The 26,108-nt window shown below is 46.5% G+C and overlaps 4 protein-coding genes across 4 annotated transcripts; 2 read left to right on the forward strand and 2 right to left on the reverse strand.

Moving 5' to 3' along the window:
* Positions 1 to 345: 345 nt before the first annotated feature.
* Positions 346 to 4,731, forward strand: LOC117841716 (3-oxoacyl-[acyl-carrier-protein] synthase, mitochondrial). The gene is made up of 13 exons (XM_034722196.2): positions 346 to 768; positions 1,349 to 1,453; positions 1,539 to 1,610; positions 1,868 to 1,954; positions 2,037 to 2,188; positions 2,498 to 2,578; positions 2,665 to 2,698; positions 2,887 to 2,953; positions 3,029 to 3,105; positions 3,674 to 3,734; positions 3,890 to 3,972; positions 4,059 to 4,130; positions 4,210 to 4,731. Exons 1-13 carry the CDS (start codon positions 430 to 432, stop codon positions 4,372 to 4,374), a joined length of 1,395 nt encoding a protein of 464 aa, XP_034578087.1. The 5' UTR covers positions 346 to 429; the 3' UTR covers positions 4,375 to 4,731.
* Positions 4,732 to 6,509: 1,778 nt separating this feature from the next.
* On the forward strand, positions 6,510 to 9,935 carry LOC117859826 (fumarylacetoacetase). The gene is made up of 14 exons (XM_034743360.2): positions 6,510 to 6,819; positions 7,011 to 7,089; positions 7,285 to 7,343; positions 7,429 to 7,553; positions 7,901 to 7,975; positions 8,091 to 8,166; positions 8,323 to 8,422; positions 8,504 to 8,563; positions 8,723 to 8,793; positions 8,928 to 8,990; positions 9,081 to 9,145; positions 9,270 to 9,366; positions 9,458 to 9,583; positions 9,677 to 9,935. Exons 1-14 carry the CDS (start codon positions 6,601 to 6,603, stop codon positions 9,737 to 9,739), a joined length of 1,278 nt encoding a protein of 425 aa, XP_034599251.1. The 5' UTR covers positions 6,510 to 6,600; the 3' UTR covers positions 9,740 to 9,935.
* A 2,625-nt stretch (positions 9,936 to 12,560) lies between these two features.
* On the reverse strand, positions 12,561 to 14,144 carry LOC117847926 (exopolygalacturonase). Its single transcript, XM_034729235.2, has 3 exons — positions 14,124 to 14,144; positions 13,659 to 14,069; positions 12,561 to 13,486 (listed from the first exon to the last, which is right to left on the reverse strand). The coding sequence occupies exons 1-3, from the start codon at positions 14,142 to 14,144 to the stop codon at positions 12,740 to 12,742; spliced, it is 1,179 nt and encodes a 392-aa protein (XP_034585126.1). The 3' UTR covers positions 12,561 to 12,739.
* A 2,781-nt stretch (positions 14,145 to 16,925) lies between these two features.
* On the reverse strand, positions 16,926 to 22,414 carry LOC117852718 (copper-transporting ATPase HMA4). Its single transcript, XM_034734940.2, has 9 exons — positions 21,961 to 22,414; positions 21,193 to 21,446; positions 20,067 to 20,812; positions 19,502 to 19,973; positions 19,252 to 19,419; positions 18,552 to 18,806; positions 18,301 to 18,423; positions 17,703 to 18,188; positions 16,926 to 17,616 (listed from the first exon to the last, which is right to left on the reverse strand). Exons 2-9 carry the CDS (start codon positions 21,442 to 21,444, stop codon positions 17,194 to 17,196), a joined length of 2,925 nt encoding a protein of 974 aa, XP_034590831.1. The 5' UTR covers positions 21,445 to 21,446; positions 21,961 to 22,414; the 3' UTR covers positions 16,926 to 17,193.
* Positions 22,415 to 26,108: the final 3,694 nt, after the last annotated feature.

The raw sequence follows: 26,108 nt of genomic DNA on the forward strand, positions 1-26,108 counted from the left end.
AAATACAACAAAACTGTACAATTAGTTTTTGATTTCATCTACATTTAGTACTCCATACATGTACCGCAAGTGTGATGTGATGGAGAATTTTTTTTGCATAGTGCTAAAGTTGGGAAAGAGGGGGACTAAACAAGGCCTAAATGTACATTTGCACGTATCTCGAAGTGGAAGTTGTATAAGAAAAAAACTTCCGGAAGCTGTCGGAAGTTGGGCCTCCATCGACAACACCAATACTCAGGCCCGCTCCGCAACCGTTCTCGGCCCACTCGCAAGGCGACCCATCCATTTGAGGCCCAACTGGAAACGGCTGCTTCGCACTCGCAGGACCCGCGACGGCGCGACGACTCGGTCCCCCATGCTGCCGCCGCCGTCCCCGCCACCCGCAGGCCACGCCGCCTCGTCCTAGAGCCGCTCGCTGCCCGGGGCCCGATGAGTTGCCTCCGCCGCGCTCGCCACCTCCGCCTCCGGCGGAGCCTCTCTTCCTCCTCGGTGGCGGGGGCGGCGGCGCTCCCTCCGCCTCGCGCGTCCGCGGGCCGCCGCGTGGTCGTGACGGGGCTCGGCACCGTCACGCCGCTGGGCCGCGGCGTGGGCGCCACCTGGGACCGCCTCGTTGCGGGGAGGTGCGCGGTGCGCGCGCTCGCCGCGGAGGACCTCCGCCTCCAGGGGGAGACGGCGGGTAGGACGCTCGAGCAGCTCCCGTCCAGGGTCGTCGCCGCCGTGCCGCGCGGGAAGGGCGACGACGAGTTCGACGAGGAGGCGTGGACCAAGGTCTGATGCTTACTTCTATCGCTTCTCATTGTGACCGCGCGGGAAGTGGAGCATTGTGTGCCGGGGCATGTTATACTTTGCCATTAGGATTTAAGAGTGCAAATTTTTGCTCCAAAATCTAAATTAAATACAGTACAACTTACCATCATTTCCTAGCCATGTACAAGGTAACCACATGTATGTCTGGTGTCATTGTCTCGAGGATGGGGTTCCTATATAATTTGCATAAGAGAAGTGTGACAGTTTGCATCATGAAGTACTATACTAGTCTCCCAGCATATGGTGTTGCAGATCATTATAGTCCGATAGGTGGACTTGCTGCCTTCGTCACATATGCTGTTCTTACAAAATTAACGAGTGTTGCACCTCCCTTCAATTAGATATGTGCATGCTTTAAGAAATAGACGTCAGTAGGAAAGATGCGTGTTCTCTGTTTCCTGTGTTATGTTGTGGTTTCTCTCTAATCCAATCATAATTCCTTGTTTCTGATTACAAGTATGTAATGCTCATGCTAAATGCTTGTGTGGTCAAACCTTTCTTTTCATGTTCTGAATCATTGATTGAATATTCTTGTTTCCAGGATAAATCTATATCAGGATTTATATCCTATGCTCTCTGTGCAGCTGATGAGGCTTTGAGAGATGCAAATTGGTTGCCTTCGGAAGATGAGAAGAAAGAAAGAACGGTACCATTTCCTTCTGTGCAAGCTCTCTTTTTTTCTTTCATATATGTATTTCTGAGTTGCTGGGATCTGGTTGGATCTGTATCAGGGAGTTTCAATTGGCGGAGGGATTGGGAGCATCTCAGACATTTTAGATGCATCACAAATGATCATTGAAAATGTTTGTATCCTTACTCCTGCACTCCTCTTTTTTTTTATTGCACATTTTATCTTAGTAGCTATTCATTGTAGTGACTATGGTGATTTGATTTCAAACAATGAGACAGATGCAATCCCATACGTATACATTTTATCTCGTTGGCACGCTTTGTTTGACTTGCTATGAGCCCATGACACACATTCCTTGCAATATAAACGATAGCATTCCAGTTGTTTCCGGTGCTGAAGTATGAAATTTGTGTTTTCTTCTGATCACAGCGTTTGCGTCGCCTCAGCCCATACTTCATACCGAAGATTCTGATCAACATGGCATCAGGCCATGTCAGCATAAGATATGGTTTCCAGGTGAACTTTCTTGTTGCCATTTAGCATAGCTACGGTTTTTGTCAAATGGATATTAATAAGAATAGTTATGCTTCTAACTTAGGGTCCAAACCATGCTGCTGTGACAGCTTGTGCCACTGGTGCTCACTCTATTGGTGATGCTACACGGATGATCCAATTTGGAGATGCTGATGTGATGGTGGTTGGTGGAACAGAGTCCAGTATCGATGCTTTGTCTATAGCTGGATTTTCTAGGCAAGTATGTTCTCAATGCTCTGTTTTGTTTGTCTTCCGAAATAGTAGTCTGTATACTTTGGTGACTGCAAAATGGCTTGAATGCTTCAGTAACATAATCAGGATCAACTGTTGAGTGTGAGGATTGTAAGAAGCCATAGAGAATCCAGTACAATGTTCACTGATAACCATGTCTCATAAATATCACATGCAGACTCAGTCACCTGCATATTTTGATTTTTGCCCACTGTTTCATGATTGATATGTAGCTTCTTCACTTATCAATATACCCAGCACTACCTTATCATTTCTGTGTTGTTTGTTTTGCAGGTTAAGGGCATTGTCTACAAAATATAACTCCTCTCCATGTTCAGCTTCGAGGCCATTTGATTGTGGTAGAGATGGATTTGTGTATGTCATGCTACTATTAGGCTGTCTGTTTCGACGGTTGGCTTGCTTTTCTCTATTCTAATCTTTTGTTCTAAAATGATCAATAGGATTGGTGAAGGCTGTGGTGTCATGGTTTTGGAGGTGAGTCTGGTTCGGGTATCGTTGTCTAAAGCTAATCATTACTTCCAGTAACATCCACAGCACAGTACTGACTTAGCATTTTCTTCTCTACTGATGCATTGAATTTTGCTTACTTTCCCTATACAGTGTGGAAAAACTGTCCTAGTGCACCTTGTTTACCTCACAGATCAACATTTACTTATCTACAGGCACTTGATCATGCAAAGGAACGGGGTGCAAAAATTTATGCTGAAATTCGAGGCTATGGAATGTCTGGTACCCTCCTATTTCACAAAGCATACTGTTTTCTCTATCATTAGCATGTGTGTATTGTGAAGCTCTTCCTTCCAGGTGACGCGCACCACATAACTCAGCCACAACATGATGGTAGAGGTGCTATCTTAGCCATGAAGCGGGCTTTAGATCAGGTGCAAAATCATATGCTCCTTTGTCATTTTATGTTGCATATTTTAGATATTCTTTTAGCGTCAAGAAATTGGAAGCTACATGACTGTTTTTTTAATATAAATTCCAATGTTGCAAATCGCGGGTTATAGAATTTAGCGGAGTGCTTCCAAAAAAGCTATAGGCAGCGCAGCTATTGCGGCGACTATAGCCTTTAGCGGTATGCAAAAAACCAGCAAAATTTAGACCTAAACATTATCAATAAAATGAATTCCAGCTCATATTTCATAAGTACATGCAGACATTAGTGAAAATATAAGCAAATAAGTCGCAATTCACAAGATAAGTCAGAAATCATAACTCGTTGTTCATAAATCACAAGTATCTAAGTTTGTAGCTCAACCATAGCGGTGTTAGCGGCGCTAGGCTATTGAATTTAGCGGGGCTATTTCATGGTATAGCGGAGTTAGCGGCATTAGCGGTAATATTTGCAATATCGTCGCGGCACCTGTCTCAAAAAGCTATAGCGGAGCTATAGCGGGCTATTTGCAACATTGATAAATTATGATACAATTTGTTCCTTTTTTTCAGTCAGGGCTTAGTGCAAATGAAATTGATTATGTGAATGCACATGCAACATCAACTCCTCTTGGTAAGTACTCATACCAAAGACATTTGGTTGGATTACCATTGACTTTGGAAACTTCAGTTTGCTCTGTTTTGGGGTTAACTTATGTTTTGGATTGTGAGCTATATGGAACTAAGATAAAATAATTGATTCTTAATTTGGATCTGAACCACAATTAGGTGATGCTGTGGAGGCGAACGCGATCAAAACCATCTTTGGCGATCACGCTGCATCTGGTGATCTCGCATTATCCTCAACAAAGGTAGCTCCCCTCTCCGCATACCTACCAAATTACCTCTGTTCCCTCCATGTCCTATCTTATGCCAACGGCTGCACGACTCTCTCCAGGGAGCAATCGGCCATCTGCTAGGGGCAGCTGGTTCAGTGGAAGCGATCTTCACCGTGCTAGCCATCCACCATGTACGCCATCTACCGTTAACGATCACCAGTTCAGTTCGGAAAATATTCTCCTGCACGTAACATTGTCTGCTGTTTTCAGGGAGTTGCGCCGCCTACGCTCAACCTGGAGCAGCCGGACCCGCTGTTCGAAGGCGCGTTCACGCCATTGGCTGCCGCGAGGAAGATGCCGATACGAGCGGCCATCTCCAACTCTTTCGGGTTCGGTGGAACCAACACTTCCCTGCTGTTCTCGTCCCCGCCCTAGTCGGAGCAGCACTCCCCCGGTATTCCTGAAGAGCTGTACCGGAATATTCAGAGATTCTCCTGAGGAAACATCGGAAGGCACCGTTCGCGTTGAGCTGGAGTCGATGGTTTCTGGCTGACCCTTCTGTTTATTCTTTTCCCCTGCCCAACCCTTCTTGTGTTGCCCTTGCATTTGTGCCACCGAGAGCATTCCTCAGATCATCGACGGTGACTGTTGTCTGTTGAGGCGTTTGTGGTTGCGTGGTTTTATCTGTACCACACAATAGATCCCGTTAGAGCAACTCCAAGAGTTCCTCAAAAAATTCTTCCCTAAAACGAGGTATTGGGGATTATGCTAAAAAAAATTCCTCTAAAAATATATCAGGCCACATTAGAATAATAAAAAATACTCCCTAATAATTTAAAAAGAATGATCTCGTTGTCATAATCAGGCCTATTTACTTAGCCTGCCCACCTCCCTCCCATGGCACCACACCAGGCACCTTCCTTCCCCTCGCTGAGCACTCAGTTAGCACAACCGCTGGCGCCGCCTTCCTGCCGCCGTCTTTCCGCCTGAGCTTGATGCTGAGGCTTAGCTTGAGGTTGTTGTTGCCGCCGCTGTTCGCCTTGGCGGCGCATGTGGCCGCCGAGCGCCTGGCTGGTGTGCTCGCCCTGCCGCTACGGATCTCGAAAAAGCATGGCACGATGAATTGGTGTCGAATTAAAAAGACACAGTTTGTACTAATGCTTCGATTGCAACCTGATGCTGACAGGTACGTGCCGAGGCTGGACAAGGGCAAGGCCCTCTACTTCCTCTTCGTCAAGTCGGAGACGATGACCCCTACGACTCGTACCACGACTACACCAGCCCGACGGCCGCCATCCTCTGCGCCGACGCGTTCTAGAGCATGTACGCGCAGATGGCATGCGGGCTGTGCCAGCGCCACGACGTGCTTCGCGTGGGCGCTGTCTTCGCGTCAGGCCTCCTCCACGCCGTCCGCTTCCTGCAGCTCCACTGGGAGCAGCTCACCGACGACATCGAGTTAGGTCTTCCTGCAGGTCCACTTCGCGTCAGGTCTTCCTGCAGCTCCACTGGGCGGCGCGAGGAAGAGGGGGTCGCGAATATTTGCGGAAGGAGGAGTGTTTTTTTTGTTGTCAATCTTTTGGGAATTTTAGGTGGACTGTTGGAGTTCTTTTTTTTCTTTTTTTTTCCTAAATAAGATATTGGGAGTAAGACTAATAGCCTTTTAAAGTTGCTCCACATGTTTTGAACTGTTATAAGTTGCTACGTTCTGGTGATGTTTTAGACAAGTACGAAGAAAACACAAAGCTAACTGCCGTACCATGTACTGCTTTTTCAGAACGAGACAAGCTTTTATATGCCTTTATCCATTCATGATCCGTGGATCTTCTGGAATCCGACGTGTCACTGCCATCATCCAGCGCGAACACCCGTGCGGTGCCGGTCGGTTGGCACGCCGTGCGGAAGGCATGGCCCCCATGGGAGACGGGGGTTGGCTGTCGACCTCACGTGCTAGCTACCACCGAACAGAGTCCCCAAACATGGCGCGAAGCTCCAACCTCCAGCACTCAGGTAGACGGTAGTCAGGTGTCGCTGCTCCGCACGCAAGGAACTCCTCGCGCCAGAGCAAGAGAGAATTTTACTCGCCTCCAAACACCGGCGCCCTGGATGAGCACGACTTGCTCGCTGCCTTTTCTAGAACCCTGAGTTCAGGACCGAGACCAATTTCCACTCTCAAATTACAAGACTCTCTTCTGGATATCAGAAACTTTATACTCGGATGTGAGAAATTCTAGACCGGATGAGGTTTCTCTTTCTACTCGTCGGTCAAAAACCTTTGCACTTGGATACTATATTAGAAACTTTACACTAAAATATGAAAAAAAAAACTTAAAGTCCAAAACTTATCCTAGATCAAATCCATTGTTTTCCCCCTATCTCCAAACCAGTGGATTTTGAATGGAATTTACCTGCGAGTAAAACTTCTCAAAAAAAAAAAAGAAGTTATCTGCGAGCGGGGAAGGCTAATTCCAAGAAGGACTGCAACGTGGCCCGTGCCGCTACGCCTGGTTCCTTACGACATCCACTGTTCAACCCACCCACCTGTCTATTTATACGGCGGGCCACGGTGGGCACGCCGTCCGCCCTGTCTCAGCTCTCAACTAGTAGAAGCGAGTTGCTAGCACACACCGGCGGCGGCCAAGCACAAGCAGAGGAGGAGCAGCAATGGCGGAGGCGAGGCAGCTGCGGTCGTTCGTGGAGGTGCCGGCGGGTTCGCACTTCCCCATCCAGAACCTGCCCTTCGGGGTCTTCCGCCGGCGGCAGGCGCAGGAGCCGCCGCGCCCCGCGGTGGCAATCGGGGACTTCGCGCTCGACCTCGCCGCCGTCAGCGACGCCGGGCTCTTCGACGGGCCCGCGCTCGCCGGCTCCCCGTGCTTCCACCAGGTGCCGGATCTTTGCTCTTGGATCCTCGCTCGATTTGGTTGCTCCGATGGTGGTTGGGTTGGGCTGATCAGCTCGATCGATTTATAAGTGGGGTTGGTGGGAGTGACTGCTGGAGATTGAGGAATTAGGCGACTCAGGGCAATTTTGGTGTTGACTAGAAAATAATTGGTGCCTTGATGCTGTGCGCGCAGGAGACGCTCAACATGTTCTTGGGGATGGGACGGCCGGCGTGGAAGGAGGCGCGCGCCACGCTCCAGAGAATCCTCTCGGGTTTGGTTTTCTTATTCTTGCTTCTTTGCTGCGTTCTTCTTTTACTGCCCACGCAATAGGGCTGCAGCCTTGTTAGGTGACGATCCGTAGGATTCTGTCAATCAAGAAATAAAACAAATGTGCTTGTTTGTTCGCTGCAATATGCCAATCCAGGAGGAAACTTGTCCTCACTTTTCTTTCCTTGTTGCCTTGCAGCTGATGAACCAGTCTTGCGTGACAACGAAGCCCTCAGGAAGAAGTGTCTTGTACCAATGGTGAGCTTCATGAGCCTGCCTTGTTGCATCTTTTGTTCTGTTTTTGTAATGCTCAGATCGTTAATGCTCTGTTTTTGTTATGCAGAGTGATATAGAGATGGTTATGCCAATCACTGTTGGAGGCTACACAGACTTCTTTTGTTCTGTTCACCATGCCAGGAATTGCGGATTTATCTTCCGCGGGCCGCAGACTCCAGTCAATCCAAATTGGTAATGCATTTTCTTGGACAATGGGCTTCATTGAGTTTTGAAGAAAGTATTAATCAGATTGCCATGTATCTTTTCCTTTGAGTTGTATAATGTAAGCAACTAACTGTTTATAAAGTGGTACAACATATCTTGTCATGGATGTTCTTGCTACGGTCAAATTCGACTGATAAGACTAAATTCTGAAAATCCATAGCACTGGCTGTTACTATTCTCAATTGTCATGGATATCAAATAATATAATTTCTCAATGTTTTGGTGCATGTTGTTGCTTGCTTCACTTCTTGTTTCTGCACTACACATATGGAAACCTCATGTAACTAACTGCAATGTACATTCGGTTCCCTCAGGTTTCATCTTCCAATAGGTTACAATGGACGGGCATCATCTGTAGTTGTGTCTGGAACAGATGTCATTCGACCCAGGTGTGCATCACAAAACACTTGCTAAAAGAGTTTTATCTGCTGTTTCCAGTTTGAAACCTTTATTTTGTGTGCCATCTGTTGCTCTTTGATTTGATCATTTCTCTGTGTTTGTTAGGGGACAAGGACATCCAACAGGAAACTCCACTCCTTATTTCGGTCCCTCTCGGAAGCTTGATTTTGAACTTGAGATGGTTAGCTTCTTACTAACTCTATATTTACTTGTTATTGTGGCTGTAATCAATGTACCTACCTTGCTAGGCTGTCAAGTCACTTTCAGTTATTGTTGGTATAGAATTATCAGAAAAAATTGTGCTTTATTCAATGATAATTGTCCTTGTTGCTTTCAGGCTGCCATTGTTGGTCCAGGGAATGAGTTGGGCAAACCTATTGATGTTAATGATGCTGAAGAAAATATTTTTGGCCTAGCTTTGATGAATGATTGGAGTGGTATTCCATTCTTTACTATTTTCATTCTTTTTAGCTTCTGTTGCATGATGTGATTATACTGAGTTGCATGTAATATGCCAGCCAGAGATATCCAGGCTTGGGAGACTATACCTCTTGGACCTTTCCTTGGGAAAAGCTTCAGTAAGGCATCTGATACCCTTGAAAGTTTTTTTGGAAAATAAGAATATTAAGCCATGCTTTATAAGAAGTTGGAAGCCCTACACATATCTCACTTAGGATATGTGCTTCCATTTTTGCATTTGGGTCTGAAGCTTTACTGTGCTTTTGCAATTTCTCTAGGTACTACAATATCGCCATGGATTGTCACTCTGGATGCTTTAAAGCCTTTCACCTGTGAGGCTCCTAAGCAGGTGAGGAAATGGTGTATTTAAGATTTGCCCTAGGAATAAAGCTAAGCTAACACCAACCAAATCAGCTATATATATTTTTTATCAGTATTTTGTAGTACTCCAATCCAGGGAGAACTAATTTTCTTTGCATGCAGGAACCTGAGCCTTTGCCTTACTTAGCTGAAAAGAATCACATAAACTATGATATTCCTCTTGAAGTACGTTATTGTTGCATTGCAGCTTCATTTTTTTCCTATTATTTATTTTATTGAAATTAAACTAATTGGAGTACTGTTTTTCTCTGAAAGGTCTGGATTAAGCCCAAAGACCAAAGTGATGCCTCAATTGTTGCAAAGACTAATTTCAAACATTTGTAAGTACCCGGGTTCCGTTTTTCACTAGAAATGCTCATGTCTTTAGTTTGATGCAACAGTTCATCCATGTTGTGCATGTTTGTCTTAGTGTGTGACCTCTGCACATTCTTGTGATTTCCATAGGTATTGGACGGTGACGCAGCAGCTAGCACACCACACTATCAATGGATGCAACATGAGGCCAGGGGATATATTTGCAACCGGCACACTCAGTGGACCTGTAAGGAAGAAACATTCCAACTATTATATACATGCCAGTTGGGAGATACCTATCTGTATGAATCCTCGTCTTCTAATGTGTTTCATTTCAGGAACCTGAATCTCTGGGGTGTCTGCTGGAGCTAACATGGAACGGGCAGAAGGAGATAGCAGTTGGAAATTCGACCCGCAAGTTTCTAGAAGATGGGGATGAAGTCATCTTGACCGGCTGTTGCAAGGTACTGTGAACTCATCTTTCCTGGTCAATCTAGTTAGTATTTTGATTATCTGAAGATGCCCCTGTATTTTGATCATGTCGGCTTGTTTTGCAGGGTGAAGGCTACAACATTGGATTCGGAACCTGCACAGGGAAGGTTCTGCCGGCGCTTCCTTGAGCCAACATATCTTCACTTAATAAGGTCTCCGGAGTCTCAATAATCACAAAGGGTTCATCCGGCGAATCTAGCAAGCTGCTTAGTCTGTTTCAGGCCTAGTGATGGTGATTGAATATTAGGGATTGTTTTCTTGAATGAGGAAACTTGTACTCTCGTCTCTACTGCAATAAAATCGATGCTAAGCCATCTTTTTATACATCTGTGTTCCTCTGTAGTCGTAGGCATTCGCCTGAGAACGTTCAAGACTAGATATTTTCCTTAAACTAAAAACAAACATTTGTACTTAATCTAAAAACAAACATTTGTGTTCCTCTACGAGTTGTTAAACTTGTAATGCCCTCTGCGACGAGAATTTAGAAAGTTGTGCTAATTGCGAGACCGAAAGCAAGTCATCGAGCGTGAAGGATTGCAGACTGTCCAAAATGTGTGCCGAATTTGCTGCTGCTTTTTTTTTTGAATGTGCCAAATTTGCTTTGAAGGATTGCAGATTGCGTAACCGTGGAACCTGATCAATGAGTGATCCGATTTTGTCAGTTAAGGGCGTCACGCTTTACAGATTGCACAAAGATCCTGGCAAGTGGTAGGTAGCTGTCCGGTAGCACTTACAACAGCAGAAGTTCTAGCAAACAAGTACATGGGCATCACAGATTTAACATGATTTGGTAGATCAGGATGTGTATATATATTATTCCTGTATCATATACATGGAATTACAAATATACAATAGAATCAGCAAATTCATACATTGTCAGGTGCCCCTCTTTGTTTTGTTTCTCTCAGCCAAAATTTATATTTATACCTCTAATATTAAAGTGCACTTGTTTCCGTCGTGGTTATTTTGAAAAAAAAAGGTCCCTCAACTTTTTCGTAAGAGTTAAACTGCCGTAGTCCGTTGATGATTTGCAAAAAAATCCCTTTGCTTTTTCGTAATGGCCACTGAGCGCGAGGGCGGGGACAGAGCAGCAGTCGAGCGCCTGGTGGAGCAGCGCGGCCAGAGCGGGCATGGCCGGTGCCGGGCCCGAGGGGTGGTCCTGGCGCAGCTACGCCACCGCACGTGGGGATGGGGGTGCCGCGGCTTCTAACGAGGGCGGACTGGCAGCTTTCCAGGCGGTGGCGCTGGGACTCCCTGTAGTGGCAGCACGTTGCATCACCGTCACCCTTTGCTAGAACCTAAAGCTAATCTCGGCGGGGAAGGCATTAGTGGTGGAGGAGCTCCCCCATGACGTGCAACAGATCTCGCATGGTCATAGTGATGTATGCCACCACCCACCAGGGTGGATTCGCTCGCATGCCCAGCAATAGTCCTCAACTAGAGGCAGCGGTAACTGATGTCGTCTTCATCAGCAACACCCACCGCCACCTGCCAGAAGGGTTGCCACTTCGGCCTCAGCAAGAAGCTCCATTGCCCATTGTTGCATCACTAGGAGGGCAATCCACGACCGGGAACCATATGTGGAGGATGACGAGAAAAAATCCACTGGAGCATGTCGTTGCTAATCTGCATGGGTACTTTTTAAGTCACAAGAATTAATGATAAAAGAGGTAAATTAATGATAATAGGGATCTTCTTGCTCCACTTATTTTGTAATATGATTGAGGAGCTTATCGTGGATCACTCGAATACTATGGTACTTCTTGGGGGCACACTTCATGGTCACTCGGGTGCAGTGCCTTCTCTTCTACAATTTGTGTTCGTTTTATTACAACACCCTCTCTCATATGCCTAACAATAATCATGGTTTTGTTATGAAGGATTTTAGCCCAACTGATGGACAATCAAATCTTAAATATGATTTGTCCTTATATTTTTAAATTTTCAGCTGCAAGATAGTAGGTCGACGGCTATGCCTTTAGTATCTAAATCTGAAAACTAATTTGTAGTTAGAATATTTGGTCATCATTGACTATATTATGAGGAGCAAATTGCAAAAGGATACTTGCATCGGTTGATTGCTCATATTTCTTGGAGCAACTAAGCCATGATGTCAGCTGTCAGGGTGTATACACTCAAGCATGAATTGTTGAGCATATTATAATCAAGGACTGAGCATTTATTTTAGCCTTGCAGTTTTTTTTCCTTTTTGTAGGCTGAAAGTTTTGTGGACAATCTCTTATGTTCATAATAACTCACATATTCATAAAAGGTAAGACAGGAGTTGCATTAGTACTGAATTTTACCAGAAGTTTTAATGCACGTTTGAACCAGAAGTTTTAATGCATGTTTGAACCAGATGTAGGACACATTACATATGTATAAAAATTGAGATTCCACCTTTCAAATAGGCCATGTAGAATTCAAAGGAGTTGTGTTCTTTGCCCGCATAACAAGACTGAGATACTATTTCATCTTTTGCTCGAATGTCTCTTTGCACAAGAGCGTTGGATCCAGCTAGGCCTTTTTTCAGAGTTACAGAGCCATTTTCCATCTTGAGTGCCTTCAAGATTTAGCTTCAGGTACCTTTCTTCATGGAAATTATCATCATCATGAGCTGGTGCATATTCAATCTTTAAAGTGATACCACCGACAACTTAAGGGGCTCTCTTTCAATTTATGCTCCAGTTATTCATAGAGTTAAAGAAGTCTGGAAACAACCAATCTTCGAATGGCTCCAGTAGATATTGTAATCTTTTTGATCTTCTTTTTTACTTTTTTGTTTCTTAATTAGAACTCGATTTGTACCTGTCTCTTTTTTTTAATATATATAATCAGCAGGGTCAAACCCTCCTGTTTCATCAAAAAATATTATGAAATATTCTAAACTAGATTAGGAAGTGAAGCAAGCGAACTAGAGCTAGCGGATGACAACTTGGGAGCAGCAGGTGAGAAACCGTGCATTTATGCTAGTTTTTTTTTAAAAAAATGAAGAGAGGGAAAATAAAGAGGAAAATTAATTAAACACCGTACAGATTTTGAGTAATAACCTACGGATGGCACAGATGAACGGGTTCTTGGAGGGACGGACGGATGGACGGTTGGATTCAGCGGACAGATGTTATCGTTCAGAGGCAGGCGAGCTCCTTTGCGACGCCGATGGACTTGCCGGCGGCGTTCCTGCAGACGGACATGGTCTTGTTGTTGGATCGGTTGTACTTGATGTCGACGTTGACGAGCTGCACGCCCTGGCATGGCAGGTTGTTGGCGCAGTTGAGGGTGATGGCCTCCGGCGTGTTGGAGGTGCCGTGGATGTTCTTGAAGACGACGTCGGAGACGGCGACCTTGGAGGCGCCGGACTTGACGCAGATGTTGTTGGGGCAGTACTTCTGGTCGATGATGATGGGGTAGGAGACGTTGTCCATGGTGACCCCCTCGTAGAGGAACTTGGAGGCCTTGGGCGACGACTTGGAGTCCTCGTAGGACTTGATGCGGAGGCCGTTGCTGGTGCCGACGAGGGTGCAGTCGGTGACCTTCACGTCCTCCACGTCCTTCTCGTCCTTGTACCGGCCCAGGCTGCCGACGCTGATGCCGTGGCCGGGCCCGCAGCGCACGCCGTGGACGCGGATGGCCTTGCTGCCGGGGCCGATGGAGATGCAGTCGTCGCCGGTGCCGATGGTGGTGCCGGAGATGGTCACGTTGGTGGAGTCGCCGATGTGGATGCCGTCGGTGTTGGGGCTGTCGCCGGGGGCCTTGATCGTCACCTTGTCGACCACCACGTTCTCGCTCGAGTAGATGTTCATGTGGAAGAACTTGCTGTTCAGCAGCGTGATGCCGCGGATCTGCGCGTTCTTCACGAAGTCCAGCACCAAGCTCTGCGTTCGCCATTCTAGTGAGAGACAGAGAGAGAACCATCTTTCTTCTATGCTAGTGAAATGAGAGAGAGAGAGAGAGAGAGAGAGAGAGAGAGAGAGAGAGAGAGAGAGAGAGAGAGAGAGAGAGAGAGAGGTGCAGAGTAGTGCACTATATATATACACACACACGTACGTTGGGGAGGATCTTGCAGTTGTAGGACTTCTGGCACTCGTTCTTCTTCCAGACGAGGGGGCCCTGCCCGTCGATGGTGCCGTGGCCGTTGATCTGGAAGTTGTCGACGTTCTGGATCTCGATCCAGTTCTTCTTGTACGCGCCGAGGTCGCCGGTGCCGAGCAGGTTGCCGTCGAGGCGGATGATGATGGAGGACTTGCAGGGGCCCTTCAGCTCCAGCGCGCCCGTCAGGTAGTTGCCGGCGGGGATGACGATCTTGTGCGTCCCCGTCGCGTCGCACGCGTTCTTCCACGCCTTGAGGATCGCCTGCGTGCTGTCCGACTTGCCGTCGCCCTTGGCGCCCAGGTGCACGATGTCCAGAGGGCCCGCCGGCACCGACGGCGCCCCTCCGTCCGCCGGCACCGCCACCTCCTGGGGCGCCTTGTTAGCGAGCGCCGGCGGCGCCGCCAGCAGCGCCGCCACTACCGCCGCGGCCACCGCCGCCATCGCGACATTGATGCTGGGCGCCATTAATTCCGTCGTCGAGGTACGGTGGGTGGTCCAGGCCCGGTGCGGTGCGTGGTCCATGGGATGAGCGGCGAGCTCGGGTATATATACTCGGCGACGGCGTGCTATGTCTGGCCGTGCGCGCGCGCGTGCATGGCGGCGCCCGGCGAGCCGTTGTGTCCTCTGCTTTTTTGGGGGGTTGTGGGTTGGGCCAACCGGTTACCCGTTGAAATCTCTCCACTCTCCTATTCGAGCGAGACACCATGCGGCACACTAGGTCCCACGTGTCATTGTCATTGACTCGAAAAAAGTATGGATGGTAACAAGCTTTTTTTTAATAAAGGAGTGGTTACAAGCTTAGTACATGAATCAAAATTCAATCAAATTTAGCAATTTATGGTAAATATTGACAACCTCATTAGATGAATCAAACATGTCCCTAGGTTTTTCAGGTGCCGTCTTCTTTTGTGAATGCCAAAGTTTCTTTTTTCCAGTGCTTTCGACGCTCAAACACTACCCCATCCCTGTGACTGCGTAAAACTCACAGTAGAAATGAAAAACCGTCAATTTCCTTTCCAAAAGAAAATGTTAAATCGCACAATGTTGAGTTGGCCCGCACGCGCCAGCGCGCTCCCTAGCGCGCGACGGGAGCAGGAGCGGCCGAGGGGCCCACCGCCCACTAAGTATCCTGTTTTTTTCTCTTTTCCATTTTTTTCTCTTTCAATTATTTTTTCAACCCAATTTATACTAAGTAAATATTGTTATGTGTGTAAATTATATGCATAAATTGCTTAATAACATTTTCGTAAAAGTTATGACTAATGTCATGTGTATAAGTTGTGTATATTATGAATCTGCGTTACTAATTTTGTTGTTAGGAAAAAATTATACGCATAAATCATGGGTATAAGTTATAATTTCAAAAAAATGAAAATTTAAAGTTGTCCTTTTAGAAATTGTGCGTATAAGTTCTCCATGTTGTGCCAAAAAGTTATCTCATAAAAAGATGTTAGTATAAAATTATGCATCTAAAAATGGAAAGTTGCGGGAATTGGAACTTTTTAAAAATGGAAAGTTCGGGGAAGAGGAGAGTTGGAAAGTTCGGGGAAGAGGAGAGTTGGTGGGAAATCGATGGCTGCAAGAGCTGCTAGCGTACGCGCTAATTAGGTTCTGTTTGGTTCCACCTCCTAAAATCTTTAGGAGCTAAAAAGTGACTAAAATCTGTCTAAAGAACCAAACACATCTCCTAAAAGCTCCTAAAATTTTAGGAGGCTCCAAAAGTTTTAGGAGCTCCACCCCATCCTGAAACCTCCTAAAGTTCATCCTAGACCCCCACTACCCCTATTGCCCTGCCCCCTCTCTCTCTCTCTTACCCCTATTGCCCTACCCCCTCTCTCTCTTACCCCTATTGACCTGCCCCCCCTCTCTCTCCCACCCTCCCTCCCGCCCAGCCGCCTGCCACCATTCCGCCCGCTGCCGCCGCACTTCCACCTGGCCCCCGCTGCACTTCCGCCCTGCTCTTGCCGCCCGCCACTTCCGACGGCTCCCGCTGCCCAGACAAAGGAGATAGGGAAGCTTCAACTCTTTGGAGGCGACGCTCACCCTCGATGTGGAGGTCCTTGGAGGCGACGCCGACAGCGGCGGAAAAGGTCGGGTTGGCGGCCCCGGCGGCGGCGAGCGACTGGAGGCTGGAAGAAGACCCTGTGCTTCCCCAACCCGGCACCGCTCCATCCACCACACCGGCTGTCCCGTACGACCGGAACCCGAGGGAGGCAAGCGCCTAGGCAGCGGGCGGCGGAGTCCTAGAGAGGCCCCACCGCCGCCAACTCGGCGACCGCAAAGCCTCCGACGGGCCACTTCGGCGGTGACGGGGGAGAGGGCAGAGTCGGCAGGTCCCCTGCGAGAGCGGCTGCTAGCGGCGGCGCGCAACAGGCCGCCCATCGAGCGGTGGCGGCACGACCGGGAGCACGCAGATCCGCCGCTCGATCCGCCGCCAGTGGAGGACTCAGCCACGGCCGGATCTGACTCCGGATGCCGATCCCGCCGCTGCCGCCCCGCGCGCAGGGGCCCGCCTGCCACGGCGCAGGGCAAGGACAGGTGGAGGTAGCTGGGCAGGCGAGGTAGGTTTGGGCAGCGGTGATTTGGAAATGGCAGGGCAGGGACGGTGGATTTGGCCGGCGGGTGGGAGGAGCTCGTTCGGTTCTTGTGCCGGAGGAAGATGAAAGACACAGAGAGGGAGAAGAGAGCAGGGGTAGCAGGGGTAGGGGAAGAAGGGCATCGTAATCCGGAGCTTTTAGAAGGTTGCCTAAAGCTTTTAGAAGCTAAAATTATTTTTAGGAGCTTTTAGAAGGCTGCCTAAAACTAGAAGCTAAAATTATTTTTAGGAGCTTTTAGAAAGCTGCCTAAAAATTTTAGGAGCTAAAATTTTAGAAGCCTGGAACCAAACAGGCCGCATGCTCCTAAAATTTTAGAAGCCTGGAACCAAACAGGCCGCATAAATTAGGAGCTAAAATTTTAGTAGCCTAGAACCAAACAGGCCGCATAAAAAAATTTTAAAAATTTTAGGAGCTAAAATTTTAGAAGCCTGGAACCAAACAGGCCACATAAATTAGGAGCTAAAATAGTAGCCTAGAACCAAACAGGCCGCATAAAAATTTTAGTTAGAACCAAACAGGCCGCATAAATTTTAGGAGCTAAAATTTTAGAAGCCTGTAGCCTGTAACCAAACAGGCCCTTAGTCCCTCCTGTTAAACCGTATGCTGACAGAACGTGCAGTTGACATTTGCCTGAATTCCGTTTCACATATATTCATCAGCGAATAGCATATAAGCATGTCTTGAATTATTGGACAATCAATCAGTCAAACTGTTCCAAAGGTGAAAACAATGGCAGGAAACTACTTTCTGTACACAAATCAATCAGGATCGGAGAACCACATCTGCAAACAGGACGTTTGCAATGAGCAATACTTCTTGGTCACTTGGTGTGCCAATGTTGGCTCTGGCGCCAACAAGTTCTCGTTAGTACAGCGAGACCGAGGGATCAGTCCTCAGACCAAATCCGAGCCGTCCGTGGGCCTGGGCGCGTCTTCCACGTGCAGGGGCTTCTTGTAGAGCTGGAGGAGCAGCGAGGAGCAGACGACGCTCACCGACGATGCGGCCATGCAGGCACCAGCGAGCCAGGGGGGAAGCCGGATGCCCGTGAACGGGAACAGGACGCCGGCCGCGACGGGCATGCCCAGGACGTTGTAGCCCAGGGCCCAGACGTAGTTCAGCCGGATCCTGGAGAGGGTCTTGCGCGAGAGATCGATGGCGGTAATCACGTCCTCGAGGCTGCTCTTCATGAGGACGATGTCGGCAGCCTCGATGGCCACATCCGTGCCAGCGCCGATCGCCATGCCCACATCTGCTGCCGCCAGGGCTGGCGAGTCGTTTATCCCGTCACCAACCATTGCCACCGTCAACCCTTGCATCTATGAACAAAATAATGTAAGCAAGAGTACTAACAGTAAGTGCAATGCCAGAAGTAATCCCAGCACAAAAGGAGAGGAGATTGTACCTGCAAGTCCTTGATCTTTTCTGCTTTTCCAACTGGATCGATCTCAGCAAACACCTGGCTGATCCCGACTTCCTTTGCTATGGATTTAGCTGTAGCCCAATTATCACCTGTCACCATGATACTGGATATGCCCATAGAATTAAGGTACGAAATGACATGGCCTGCCTCAGGTTTCAGAGGATCTGACACGGCAAGAGCCCCGCAAATAATCTTGTCGATAGCAACAAGAACACAGGTCCTAGCAAGCTCTTCCGTTTCAGACATGTATGCCTCCACCTCAGGGCTCAGTGGAATTTCAAATTCTTGCATGAGCCTTTTGTTGCCAACCAAAACCAGCTTGCCTTCGACATTGGCACTGACCCCTGCACCTGGATGCACCTCAAAGTCCCTTGATTCCATCATGTGATCACTGTGAGATCCATATTGTTCCCTGAGCTTCTTTGTGTGCTCAACAATAGCTTTTGATAAAGGATGCTCACTGTTTGCCTGGCAAAGGTAGAGGCACATTAGAGACAGGTCTAAATGTCTAATATATCAGGGAACTCACAGTTCAGTATAACATTTATGCAGGAAGATATCTTGTGGTTTAGAAACCAACCTCAGCACCAGCAGCCAAATCACATAGTTCTAGAAGCGGTATCTTCGAGAAGATCTTAGTTTGAACGACAGAAGGTTTGCCAACAGTCAGTGTTCCAGTTTTGTCAAATATGATAGCTTTAATCTGCAGAAGATAAATTTAAAAAATGAGAGATTAGTTTATTTCAGTATCCCAAGTTTGAAAAGCAGAGTTCATTTGAAAAGGAAATAATGTGCTTCTTGCACTACAGTCTTCAGGAAAAGAAACCATGCCTTATGAGCTTTCTCTAGTGCATTTCCACCCTTAATGAGAACACCTTGAGAAGCACCTTTCCCAGTGGCAACCATAACAGCAGTTGGTGTAGCGAGTCCCAAAGCGCATGGGCATGCAACAACTAGGACAGAAATTCCAAACTGCAGAGCAAGCTCAAAACTATCCATGCCCTTTGGAATCCATTGTGCAGGGTAGAGGTGAAATTGTCCAGGTATGAACCAGCCGAGCCATGTAAGAAATGCAACCACCACCACCTTAAAATGAGAAGGGACAATATGAGGCAAAAATAAAGTTATAAAGATAGCCTCATAGGAGGCATATATCAGAACATCTGCATGTCCAACTTCCCATAACTAACCCAATATGCATCAGTTATTGCTGGAAACTGGTCAGACACAGAGCAGGAATGAACCAGCTCATTAACCGAACAGGAAAAAAAGTCTCCACCGGTTTACAAAATAAAATGGCTATGCAGTACCCTCTAGACAGTTTCCAGCTGAACTCTGGCCAAGTATCGGACGGCTACTCATATTTATCATGTTCAGAACTTTAATATGGTAAATTCACTGTGGTGATCCGATTATGAAACACTGCGCAGGTAGGATGATCTGGCTATGCATGTTCCAATTTTGAATGAGAAAAAAATTGTTAAAGCATAACAGGGAAGAAATTTGCAGGAGAAAGCAACAGGTAACTTACAGTTGGAACAAAAAACCGTGAAATCTTGTCTGCTAACTTCTGCACTGGAGCTCTTGCAAGTTGAGCAGCTTCAACCAACTGCACTATTTGCGACAAAGCTGTTTCTGACCCGACATGGGTGGCCTTAACAATTATGCAACCGTTATCGTTTACAGTACCACCAATAACCTGTTAAAAACAAATAAAAGCATCAGAATAAATAGATTATACACAAACCCATAAAATACAATCGCATTCCAAAAATCTTTACCCTGTCTCCAGGTTTCTTTGCAATAGGCCTTGCTTCCCCAGTTATCATACTTTCATTGACATGGCTTTGACCTTTGATGACAACACCATCAACAGGGACTTTTGTGCCAGGCACAATCTTGATGACATCATTTCTTTGAAGTAGCTGAGTGCTGATCTCTGTTTCTGAAATGACATTTCCGTCCTTGTCAAAAGAAAGAAGACAAGCTGTTTCTGGTGCAAGCTCTGTCAATTTTGACAATGCATCTGATGTCTTTCCTTTTGCCACCACCTCCAGATATTTTCCCAGCAATATAAAAGATACCAACATAGCACTTGTTTCAAAAAAGTCCTGTCCTTCAAATGAGGCTGATGTTAGTGCTTTCAGAACAATATACACAGAATAGAAGTAGGCAGCATTGGTTCCCAAAGCAACCAGCACATCCATGTTTGAGTATCCTCGTTTCAGTGCATGATAGGCTCCAATGTAAAATCTGCAGGTAAGATAAATCACAGAAAGTTACAATGTGTAATTCAATTTAGGAATTGATAAACCTATCATAGTTGCTGGAGACTTGAGAGTGTACCTCCAACCAACAATAAACTGAACTGGGGAACATAGCAACCACCGTAGTAGCATGCCTATCGTCATGTTGTTGCAGATCCTATAAGACAACCAATCCCCATAAGGAGAAATCATAGGAAGAACCATGGAGAACAGGAACACAGGAACCGAAAACAGGCAGCTCCAGAGAAATTGGTTCCTGTAATTCCTAATTTCGTGATTGCGCTCTGCTTCTCTTTGCTTCGGTGGTGAGTGCAAGGTAGCATTAAAGCATTTAGGGGGCTGTGCAGCATTCTGAATGCACTGAATAAGTAACCTTGGACCAGTGATATCAGGGTCATATGCGACTTTTATCGTCTGCTGTACTGTGTCCCATTCAACATGGTTCGCCCCTTCTGCAGTTTCCAGTGCTGTTTGAATGAGTTTGGTGTCTTCTGGAGAACTCAAACCCTCAAGCTTTAGATGCACCTTGTTCACATCGTCACCAGAACTAATGAGATCAGCCCCAAATCCAGCATCTTCAACAGCCTCAATTATAAGATCACGACTAGTGACATTTGGATCATAGTGGACTTTAGCTTCCTCTAGAGCAAGACCCACTGCAGCCTTTTTAACTCCAGGTACCATTTGAAGTGCTCGTTCAACAGATTCAGAACAGCTTGTACAAGCCATTCCTTTTATCCGAAGCCTGCAAACAGCAATTTCTTGTTCATGAAGTTCATCTACCTCAAAGTTGAGCTCCTCAATAGCCTCCTTTATGGTTCTTGCCTGGAGAATAAGAATTGCAACTTAGAAAAATATGGCAAAATAACACCCTCATGCGCAACATACTTTATCATTACTTCATGATTTATGAATTAATGAATTTGTGCAGTGCACACAAATGGATCGGGAATTACTACAGAATAAATTGGTATGGAGAGATGTATCCTTTTTCATCTACCTTACCAATTCATTTGTGCATACAATTTCAAACAATCTTCCTGGCATAAAGAACACAAATACAGCAATGTGTACAAGGTGTCTTCATGATTTAGCTTGTTGTCATCAACAGACTGGCCCACACAATTAAAAGCATTTCATGCTACACTAAAGGGGTAATAAAAAGGAGCAATGATAGCAAGGCCATGAGCTCATGACAATCTTACATCTGTTTCCTCCGGCCTGTACTGAACCACAGCCTGGCCCTGAAGAGGGGAGACCTGGATGCTCTCCACCCCTTTCAAGCCCGCCACAACAGTCTCTATCGACACGGCACAGGAAGCGCAGGAGATGCCGCGGACACTGAACATGATCTTCCCTGTCTTCCTCTCCTTCCTTGGAGATGCACCGGCAGGAGAAGCTCCAGAAGACGCCGGGAGTAGCGGCTCCTTGAGGTGGCTCCCTCCATTCTGCTCCATGCCTGTCCCAGGAACACCAAAGATCAAACAAATTAAATGTCTGTACAGGCTTAGTAGTAACTGAATACAACCACTGTTAATTCACTAGCTCAGCAGCAGTATCTGCATTGCAACTACAGCTTGCTCCATGAGCAAAGTGCAGGCAACAGCACACCTCAATTATCTGGGCAGTTAAAGCTTAAAGGTCACGCTGAATTACTAATTCAGAAACCATATTTTTACCAGCCGAATCATCGTGCCATGATGGTAAAGATGGAACGACAGCATCAGAGCCAATCATTTATTAAGCCACAAGCCCAGGAAAAAGACACACTCAACAACCTCTGACGCACGGAACAACGTACGACACCGCGACAGCGAGAGTTTCCCCCAATTAAATTTTCAAAACAGAAAGCAAATAGAGGAACACCAGAAACGGCGGGTTCGTGCGCGCCGTTGCTAACGAGAAACCCGCGCACCAATCGCCGATCGAGAGGGGACGGGAGAATCCAGGGGAGGGGGAAAACAAACACAAACCTCTGAACTCTGATCAATCAATCCAGCCGGGAACGGGGACGCGGCGGCGGGGGCGGGCGCTCACCTCGGTCCCCGGCCTCGACGACGAGCTCAAGCGCCCCGCCTCCTCTTCGGGCTCCACTGCGCGCGCGGCGGTGGCGGTGGCGGTAGCGGGTGGCGGCGCCTGCGCGGGCGGAGGGGGGTTTTTGAGGCGGAGGAGGAGGAGGGGTGGCTGCCTCGTCGGGCGGCGTAGTAGTAGACTAAGAAGGCCACGCGGAGGGGCGGCGTGAAACGGGCCGCCTGGGCCTGGCGGTGGTGGTGCGGCGCGGAGCGGGGCGTGGGCGTGGGGGTGGAGACGACGAGGTCGCTCGCGTGCGGCGGGTTCGTTTATATTTCGTGGGGAATTTGGTGCGAATTTGGAAGGGAATGCGACGGTTTTTGTCCCATTCCTTTTGAAAATTCGGACGAGTTTGATTTGATTTTGGATTCCCTCGCCCCCTTCCTTTCCTCAATTCCTCCCCCACTACCTAGTGCGGCCGCCCGGTGCGCGCTCGCTTTCTCCGCTCAATTTTTTGGCCTCTTTTTGCTCCCGTGGTTCTAGAGTTCTCCACGCGTGCTCCAAACGTGTGCAACCAAATGGGCCGCAAATTTCGCGTGAACCGATTCAATTCTCGTGGCAATGGATCGTCGAATTGGGACGTCATGAATTTAATACTCGTGATGGGTTTTTAAATTCAAACTTGTTCGGAGCCAGTTTTGACTTTTGAACCATCTGCGCGTCGCGTTCGTTCTGGTGCCGCAGGCCAAACACTTTGCCCAAAAGAATTCTTGACTGTGACTTGGATTCCGACATCTAACAACATTTATTGTATGTTTTCTAAGAGAGTATATTGAAGCTGACATTAGGTTGAACAGGCTGCGCATCTGACCCATCTGACCCTATATGTTTTTGTTAGAGGTGCATAATCTAGGAGTAAGAAAAGGAAATGAGACGACTTTGCCGGTTGTTGCCGTGGTATCTAAACATTAGCGATATAAATTTTGTGGTAAAATCCTTGCAGAAATAATGTGCTTTGTGCGTGGCAACTTCACGAGGGTCGAGTAGGAATGGGGCATGCATGGAGACCCTTTTTCAGCAAACTACTCATGAATACAAATGAGTAGGTATACTCACCTTAGCTCTACCAATACCTTTGAAAGTACTCGAGGGATGCCGAATATTATTGTTGATGTTGATGGGCACGTTCCTCGCTGGACGAATAGTTAGTTTTAAAAATACGAACAGGAGTCAGAACCTCGAACCCGAATAAGTATATTCCGCCGCAAGAAACCCAAGGTCAATTCACGTGCGCTATGGTCTCTTGCCATTCCAATGGTTCTTTGTTTTGCGTTCCGTTGCAGACAAGTAGCTCACGCTTGCCATGTTGAGATTAACGGCTTTCGAGGCTGAGGGAACCTATGTGAAAATGATTCACTTCCTCTTATCACAATACTAACTTATTCAGGCTCGTCCGGAGTTGAACTTCTTTGAAGTTGACTATTGATGTGTAAGGCTTTCTTTTTACATGTAAAATATGTAAGGTTATAGATAGATCAACGACATAAGGTTGCGTTACAAGAAAAATAATAGTGCGATTTGAATTGAAAATGAATTTCAAATGAGCGAGTAATAGTCATTTAAATAACAAACACGTAATATAATGGGTCAAATGAACAACTGTCATTTTTTACGCACACGTGACGCCGCTGCGTGCTTGCTTGGTCTGGCCGGGGCCCCCCTACAGGCCTACAGCCTTCCCTGAAAAAAGAATTACCATTTTTTTCCCGATCGTGCCCGTACGTTGCTACGAGCTACAAAATATTAATATCACAATATGTGGGAGCATCCAACGGGACAATAATACTATGAAAATAAGAACAAATATTACATTACTTTAGTCACATCATTATTTACTTTAGATGCATATATTTTTTTCGTTACTACGAAAATACACGGTACAGGAGGAAGACATGACAAGAGGAACAGGTTAGATTTTCAAAAGTTATTTCATTAATAAATTGAATTGTACACCTTGGATATACATATTTTGTCACTGCAATCAACTAAATAGGAACAGTATATTCTACTGTACAACATACAACATGATCCAGTGTGATGTTCCTTTACTTGATTGCATCTTCAGTTTCATCAATAAAAAAATGAAGACCCGCTTGTTCCATTGAGAGACCAAACCAGGCAACAGAAGGTGATTAGCAAAATCTTCTTGCTTCTTTAATTGCTTAATCTTCTACCCTCAGTAGCTGATGACTTGACCTCCAACAGCTGCAAGTTTCATATGTATATATGTTCATTATGAAAGGGTAATCGGAGCAGGGGATGCACCTGAATATTTCCCTATGGCTTAGAGGAAGCATCTTCCGCAGATAAAATATTCCGGTCCTAGCTCTGAGTCAATGCGCTGCTAATAGAATTGAAATGATTTTGCACACTCCCATGCCTCCTGAAGATATATCTATACGTTGCAGAACAACCCAAGTTAACCTGGCTAAAGTGTACTCAACATCGCCTTAAATATGAATAGACACTTTAATCGAATAAAATAGCAGTATGTCGGGTTTCACCCGATGCAACCACGAGTTTCAGATCGAAACAAAGCATATTCACACGAAGACGAATCCAGAGATTACAACAATCCAGATAAATTATTACTGGTCTCACATTAAGTTATTACAACTCAAGAGTTCAAATGCATAAAGTAGTGTTCATAGTTCAAAGCAACGGAAAACAACGGTAAGTCTAACGTCGATACACAATACCATGGTGAAGCCTGTCATGATATCAAGCACCACGATCCTCGTCGACCAAGGATGGGTCCCACTCGATCGTCCATCCCAGAGGGAGCTGAGACGGCCAAGTCAAATTGGCAACCAAGTCGTTACCTGAAAACATAGCCACAAGCAAGGCTGAGTATACTAATACTCCGCAAGACTTACCCGTCAGGTGGTATCTAATCCACCGCTTCTAGACATGCAAGGATTTTTAGCTGAGGGGTTTGTTTTTGCCAAAAGCTTCTAAAATAAGTCCTTACTTTCAAGTTTTAGCACTAAGTTCTAGTTGATTAACCATTCTAGGTAAGCACCTATTCTAAACAAGTATGGTAGAACAAACAATTTAATCAAGCATCAATATTAAGTATCATCATTGTTCATCTTCTTACTCAATGCAGGAAAAGAGGTCAAGTAGTCCCAAACTGTGAGAAGCCGACAATTCGAATCGAATTTCTTAACCTTGTAAGGTGGACCTAAACACACGGCATATGCTACTGCTGCGACGGGTTCACATATATCAATGGTTCCCATCAATTCGTGGCATTTATCTAGATCCCACTTTCCTTGGATACAAGGCCCCACCGGTTCCGGAACGACGTCGTACCGTGATTGCACTTGCACCCACATGCGGCTGCAGGGGAACCCGATTCCAAGAGAGCAGGGGAAAGATCCACGCCGGTTCAATCAGGTATTACGTTTACTGATTCCCCATACTCTTAGCATGTGTTATGTATGTTCAAAAACTTGACCAAGACTCCCACACGTTTCAATCTTAGCAGTTTTTCCTCTATACAGACAGGGCATCAATAATTGCAAAACATAGCACCAAGTCCCGCCCGTCAATCTTGTGATTCCAACATAAGTAAACAGGCAACTCCTATAGCTCGCGAGTGACAGGAAATCCCTCAACTTTTACTGTGTCCCTATTTAGCATAGCAACTACTCGACTTAACATGCTAGTATTCAAGTCATGGGTACTAGGAGCATGCAACTAAGGTTTCAAGCAACTCCTATGAACTTAATGCACAAATATAAGTAACATAAGTATTGCATAATTTGGAAACCAGGGTTATACTCCGGGGCTTGCCTTCTTGCCCTAAATCAGCCTTGGGCTCTTCCGAACTTTGGTTCAGGCCTTGATTTGCCTCGATCAGGTTCAGCTCTCCCACTTGTTGTCCTTCTTCGTTGTCCGGTACGAGCTCGTATGTTCCATCAGTGAAGTTAGCTTCTACACAAGATGCATATGCATAAGATTTTGTTCATAAACTTTCACGACGTAGGTTTCATTTCGTTAATTATTGCACAAGCATAGGGTGTATTTTGGACCACATTTACTTAGA

The sequence above is a fragment of the Setaria viridis genome, chromosome 1 (genome assembly GCF_005286985.2).
Source record: "Setaria viridis chromosome 1, Setaria_viridis_v4.0, whole genome shotgun sequence".
NCBI lineage: Eukaryota > Viridiplantae > Streptophyta > Magnoliopsida > Poales > Poaceae > Setaria > Setaria viridis.

What these genes read in the sequence shown, in the direction of transcription:
- LOC117841716 (XM_034722196.2), top strand. Translation starts at nt 430, where the DNA reads ATGAGTTGCCTCCGCCGCGCTCGCCACCTCCGCCTCCGGCGGAGCCTC. An exon ending in TCTATAGCTGGATTTTCTAG is followed by an intron (nt 2,189 to 2,497) that starts GCAAGTATGTTC and finishes TTTGTTTTGCAG; the next exon opens with GTTAAGGGCATTGTCTACAA. An exon ending in GTGGTGTCATGGTTTTGGAG is followed by an intron (nt 2,699 to 2,886) that starts GTGAGTCTGGTT and finishes ACTTATCTACAG; the next exon opens with GCACTTGATCATGCAAAGGA.
- LOC117847926 (XM_034729235.2), bottom strand. Translation starts at nt 14,144, where the DNA reads ATGGCGGCGGTGGCCGCGGCG. An exon ending in TGGCGGCGGTGGCCGCGGCG is followed by an intron (nt 14,070 to 14,123) that starts GTAGTGGCGGCG and finishes AAGGCGCCCCAG; the next exon opens with GAGGTGGCGGTGCCGGCGGA. An exon ending in ACTGCAAGATCCTCCCCAAC is followed by an intron (nt 13,487 to 13,658) that starts GTACGTGTGTGT and finishes TGGCGAACGCAG; the next exon opens with AGCTTGGTGCTGGACTTCGT.
- LOC117852718 (XM_034734940.2), bottom strand. Translation starts at nt 21,444, where the DNA reads ATGGAGCAGAATGGAGGGAGCCACCTCAAGGAGCCGCTACTCCCGGCG. An exon ending in CACTAGAGAAAGCTCATAAG is followed by an intron (nt 18,424 to 18,551) that starts GCATGGTTTCTT and finishes TATCTTCTGCAG; the next exon opens with ATTAAAGCTATCATATTTGA. An exon ending in ATTTGGCTGCTGGTGCTGAG is followed by an intron (nt 18,189 to 18,300) that starts GTTGGTTTCTAA and finishes TACCTTTGCCAG; the next exon opens with GCAAACAGTGAGCATCCTTT.
- LOC117859826 (XM_034743360.2), top strand. Translation starts at nt 6,601, where the DNA reads ATGGCGGAGGCGAGGCAGCTGCGGTCGTTCGTGGAGGTGCCGGCGGGT. An exon ending in ACTCCAGTCAATCCAAATTG is followed by an intron (nt 7,554 to 7,900) that starts GTAATGCATTTT and finishes CGGTTCCCTCAG; the next exon opens with GTTTCATCTTCCAATAGGTT. An exon ending in ACTATGATATTCCTCTTGAA is followed by an intron (nt 8,991 to 9,080) that starts GTACGTTATTGT and finishes TTTCTCTGAAAG; the next exon opens with GTCTGGATTAAGCCCAAAGA.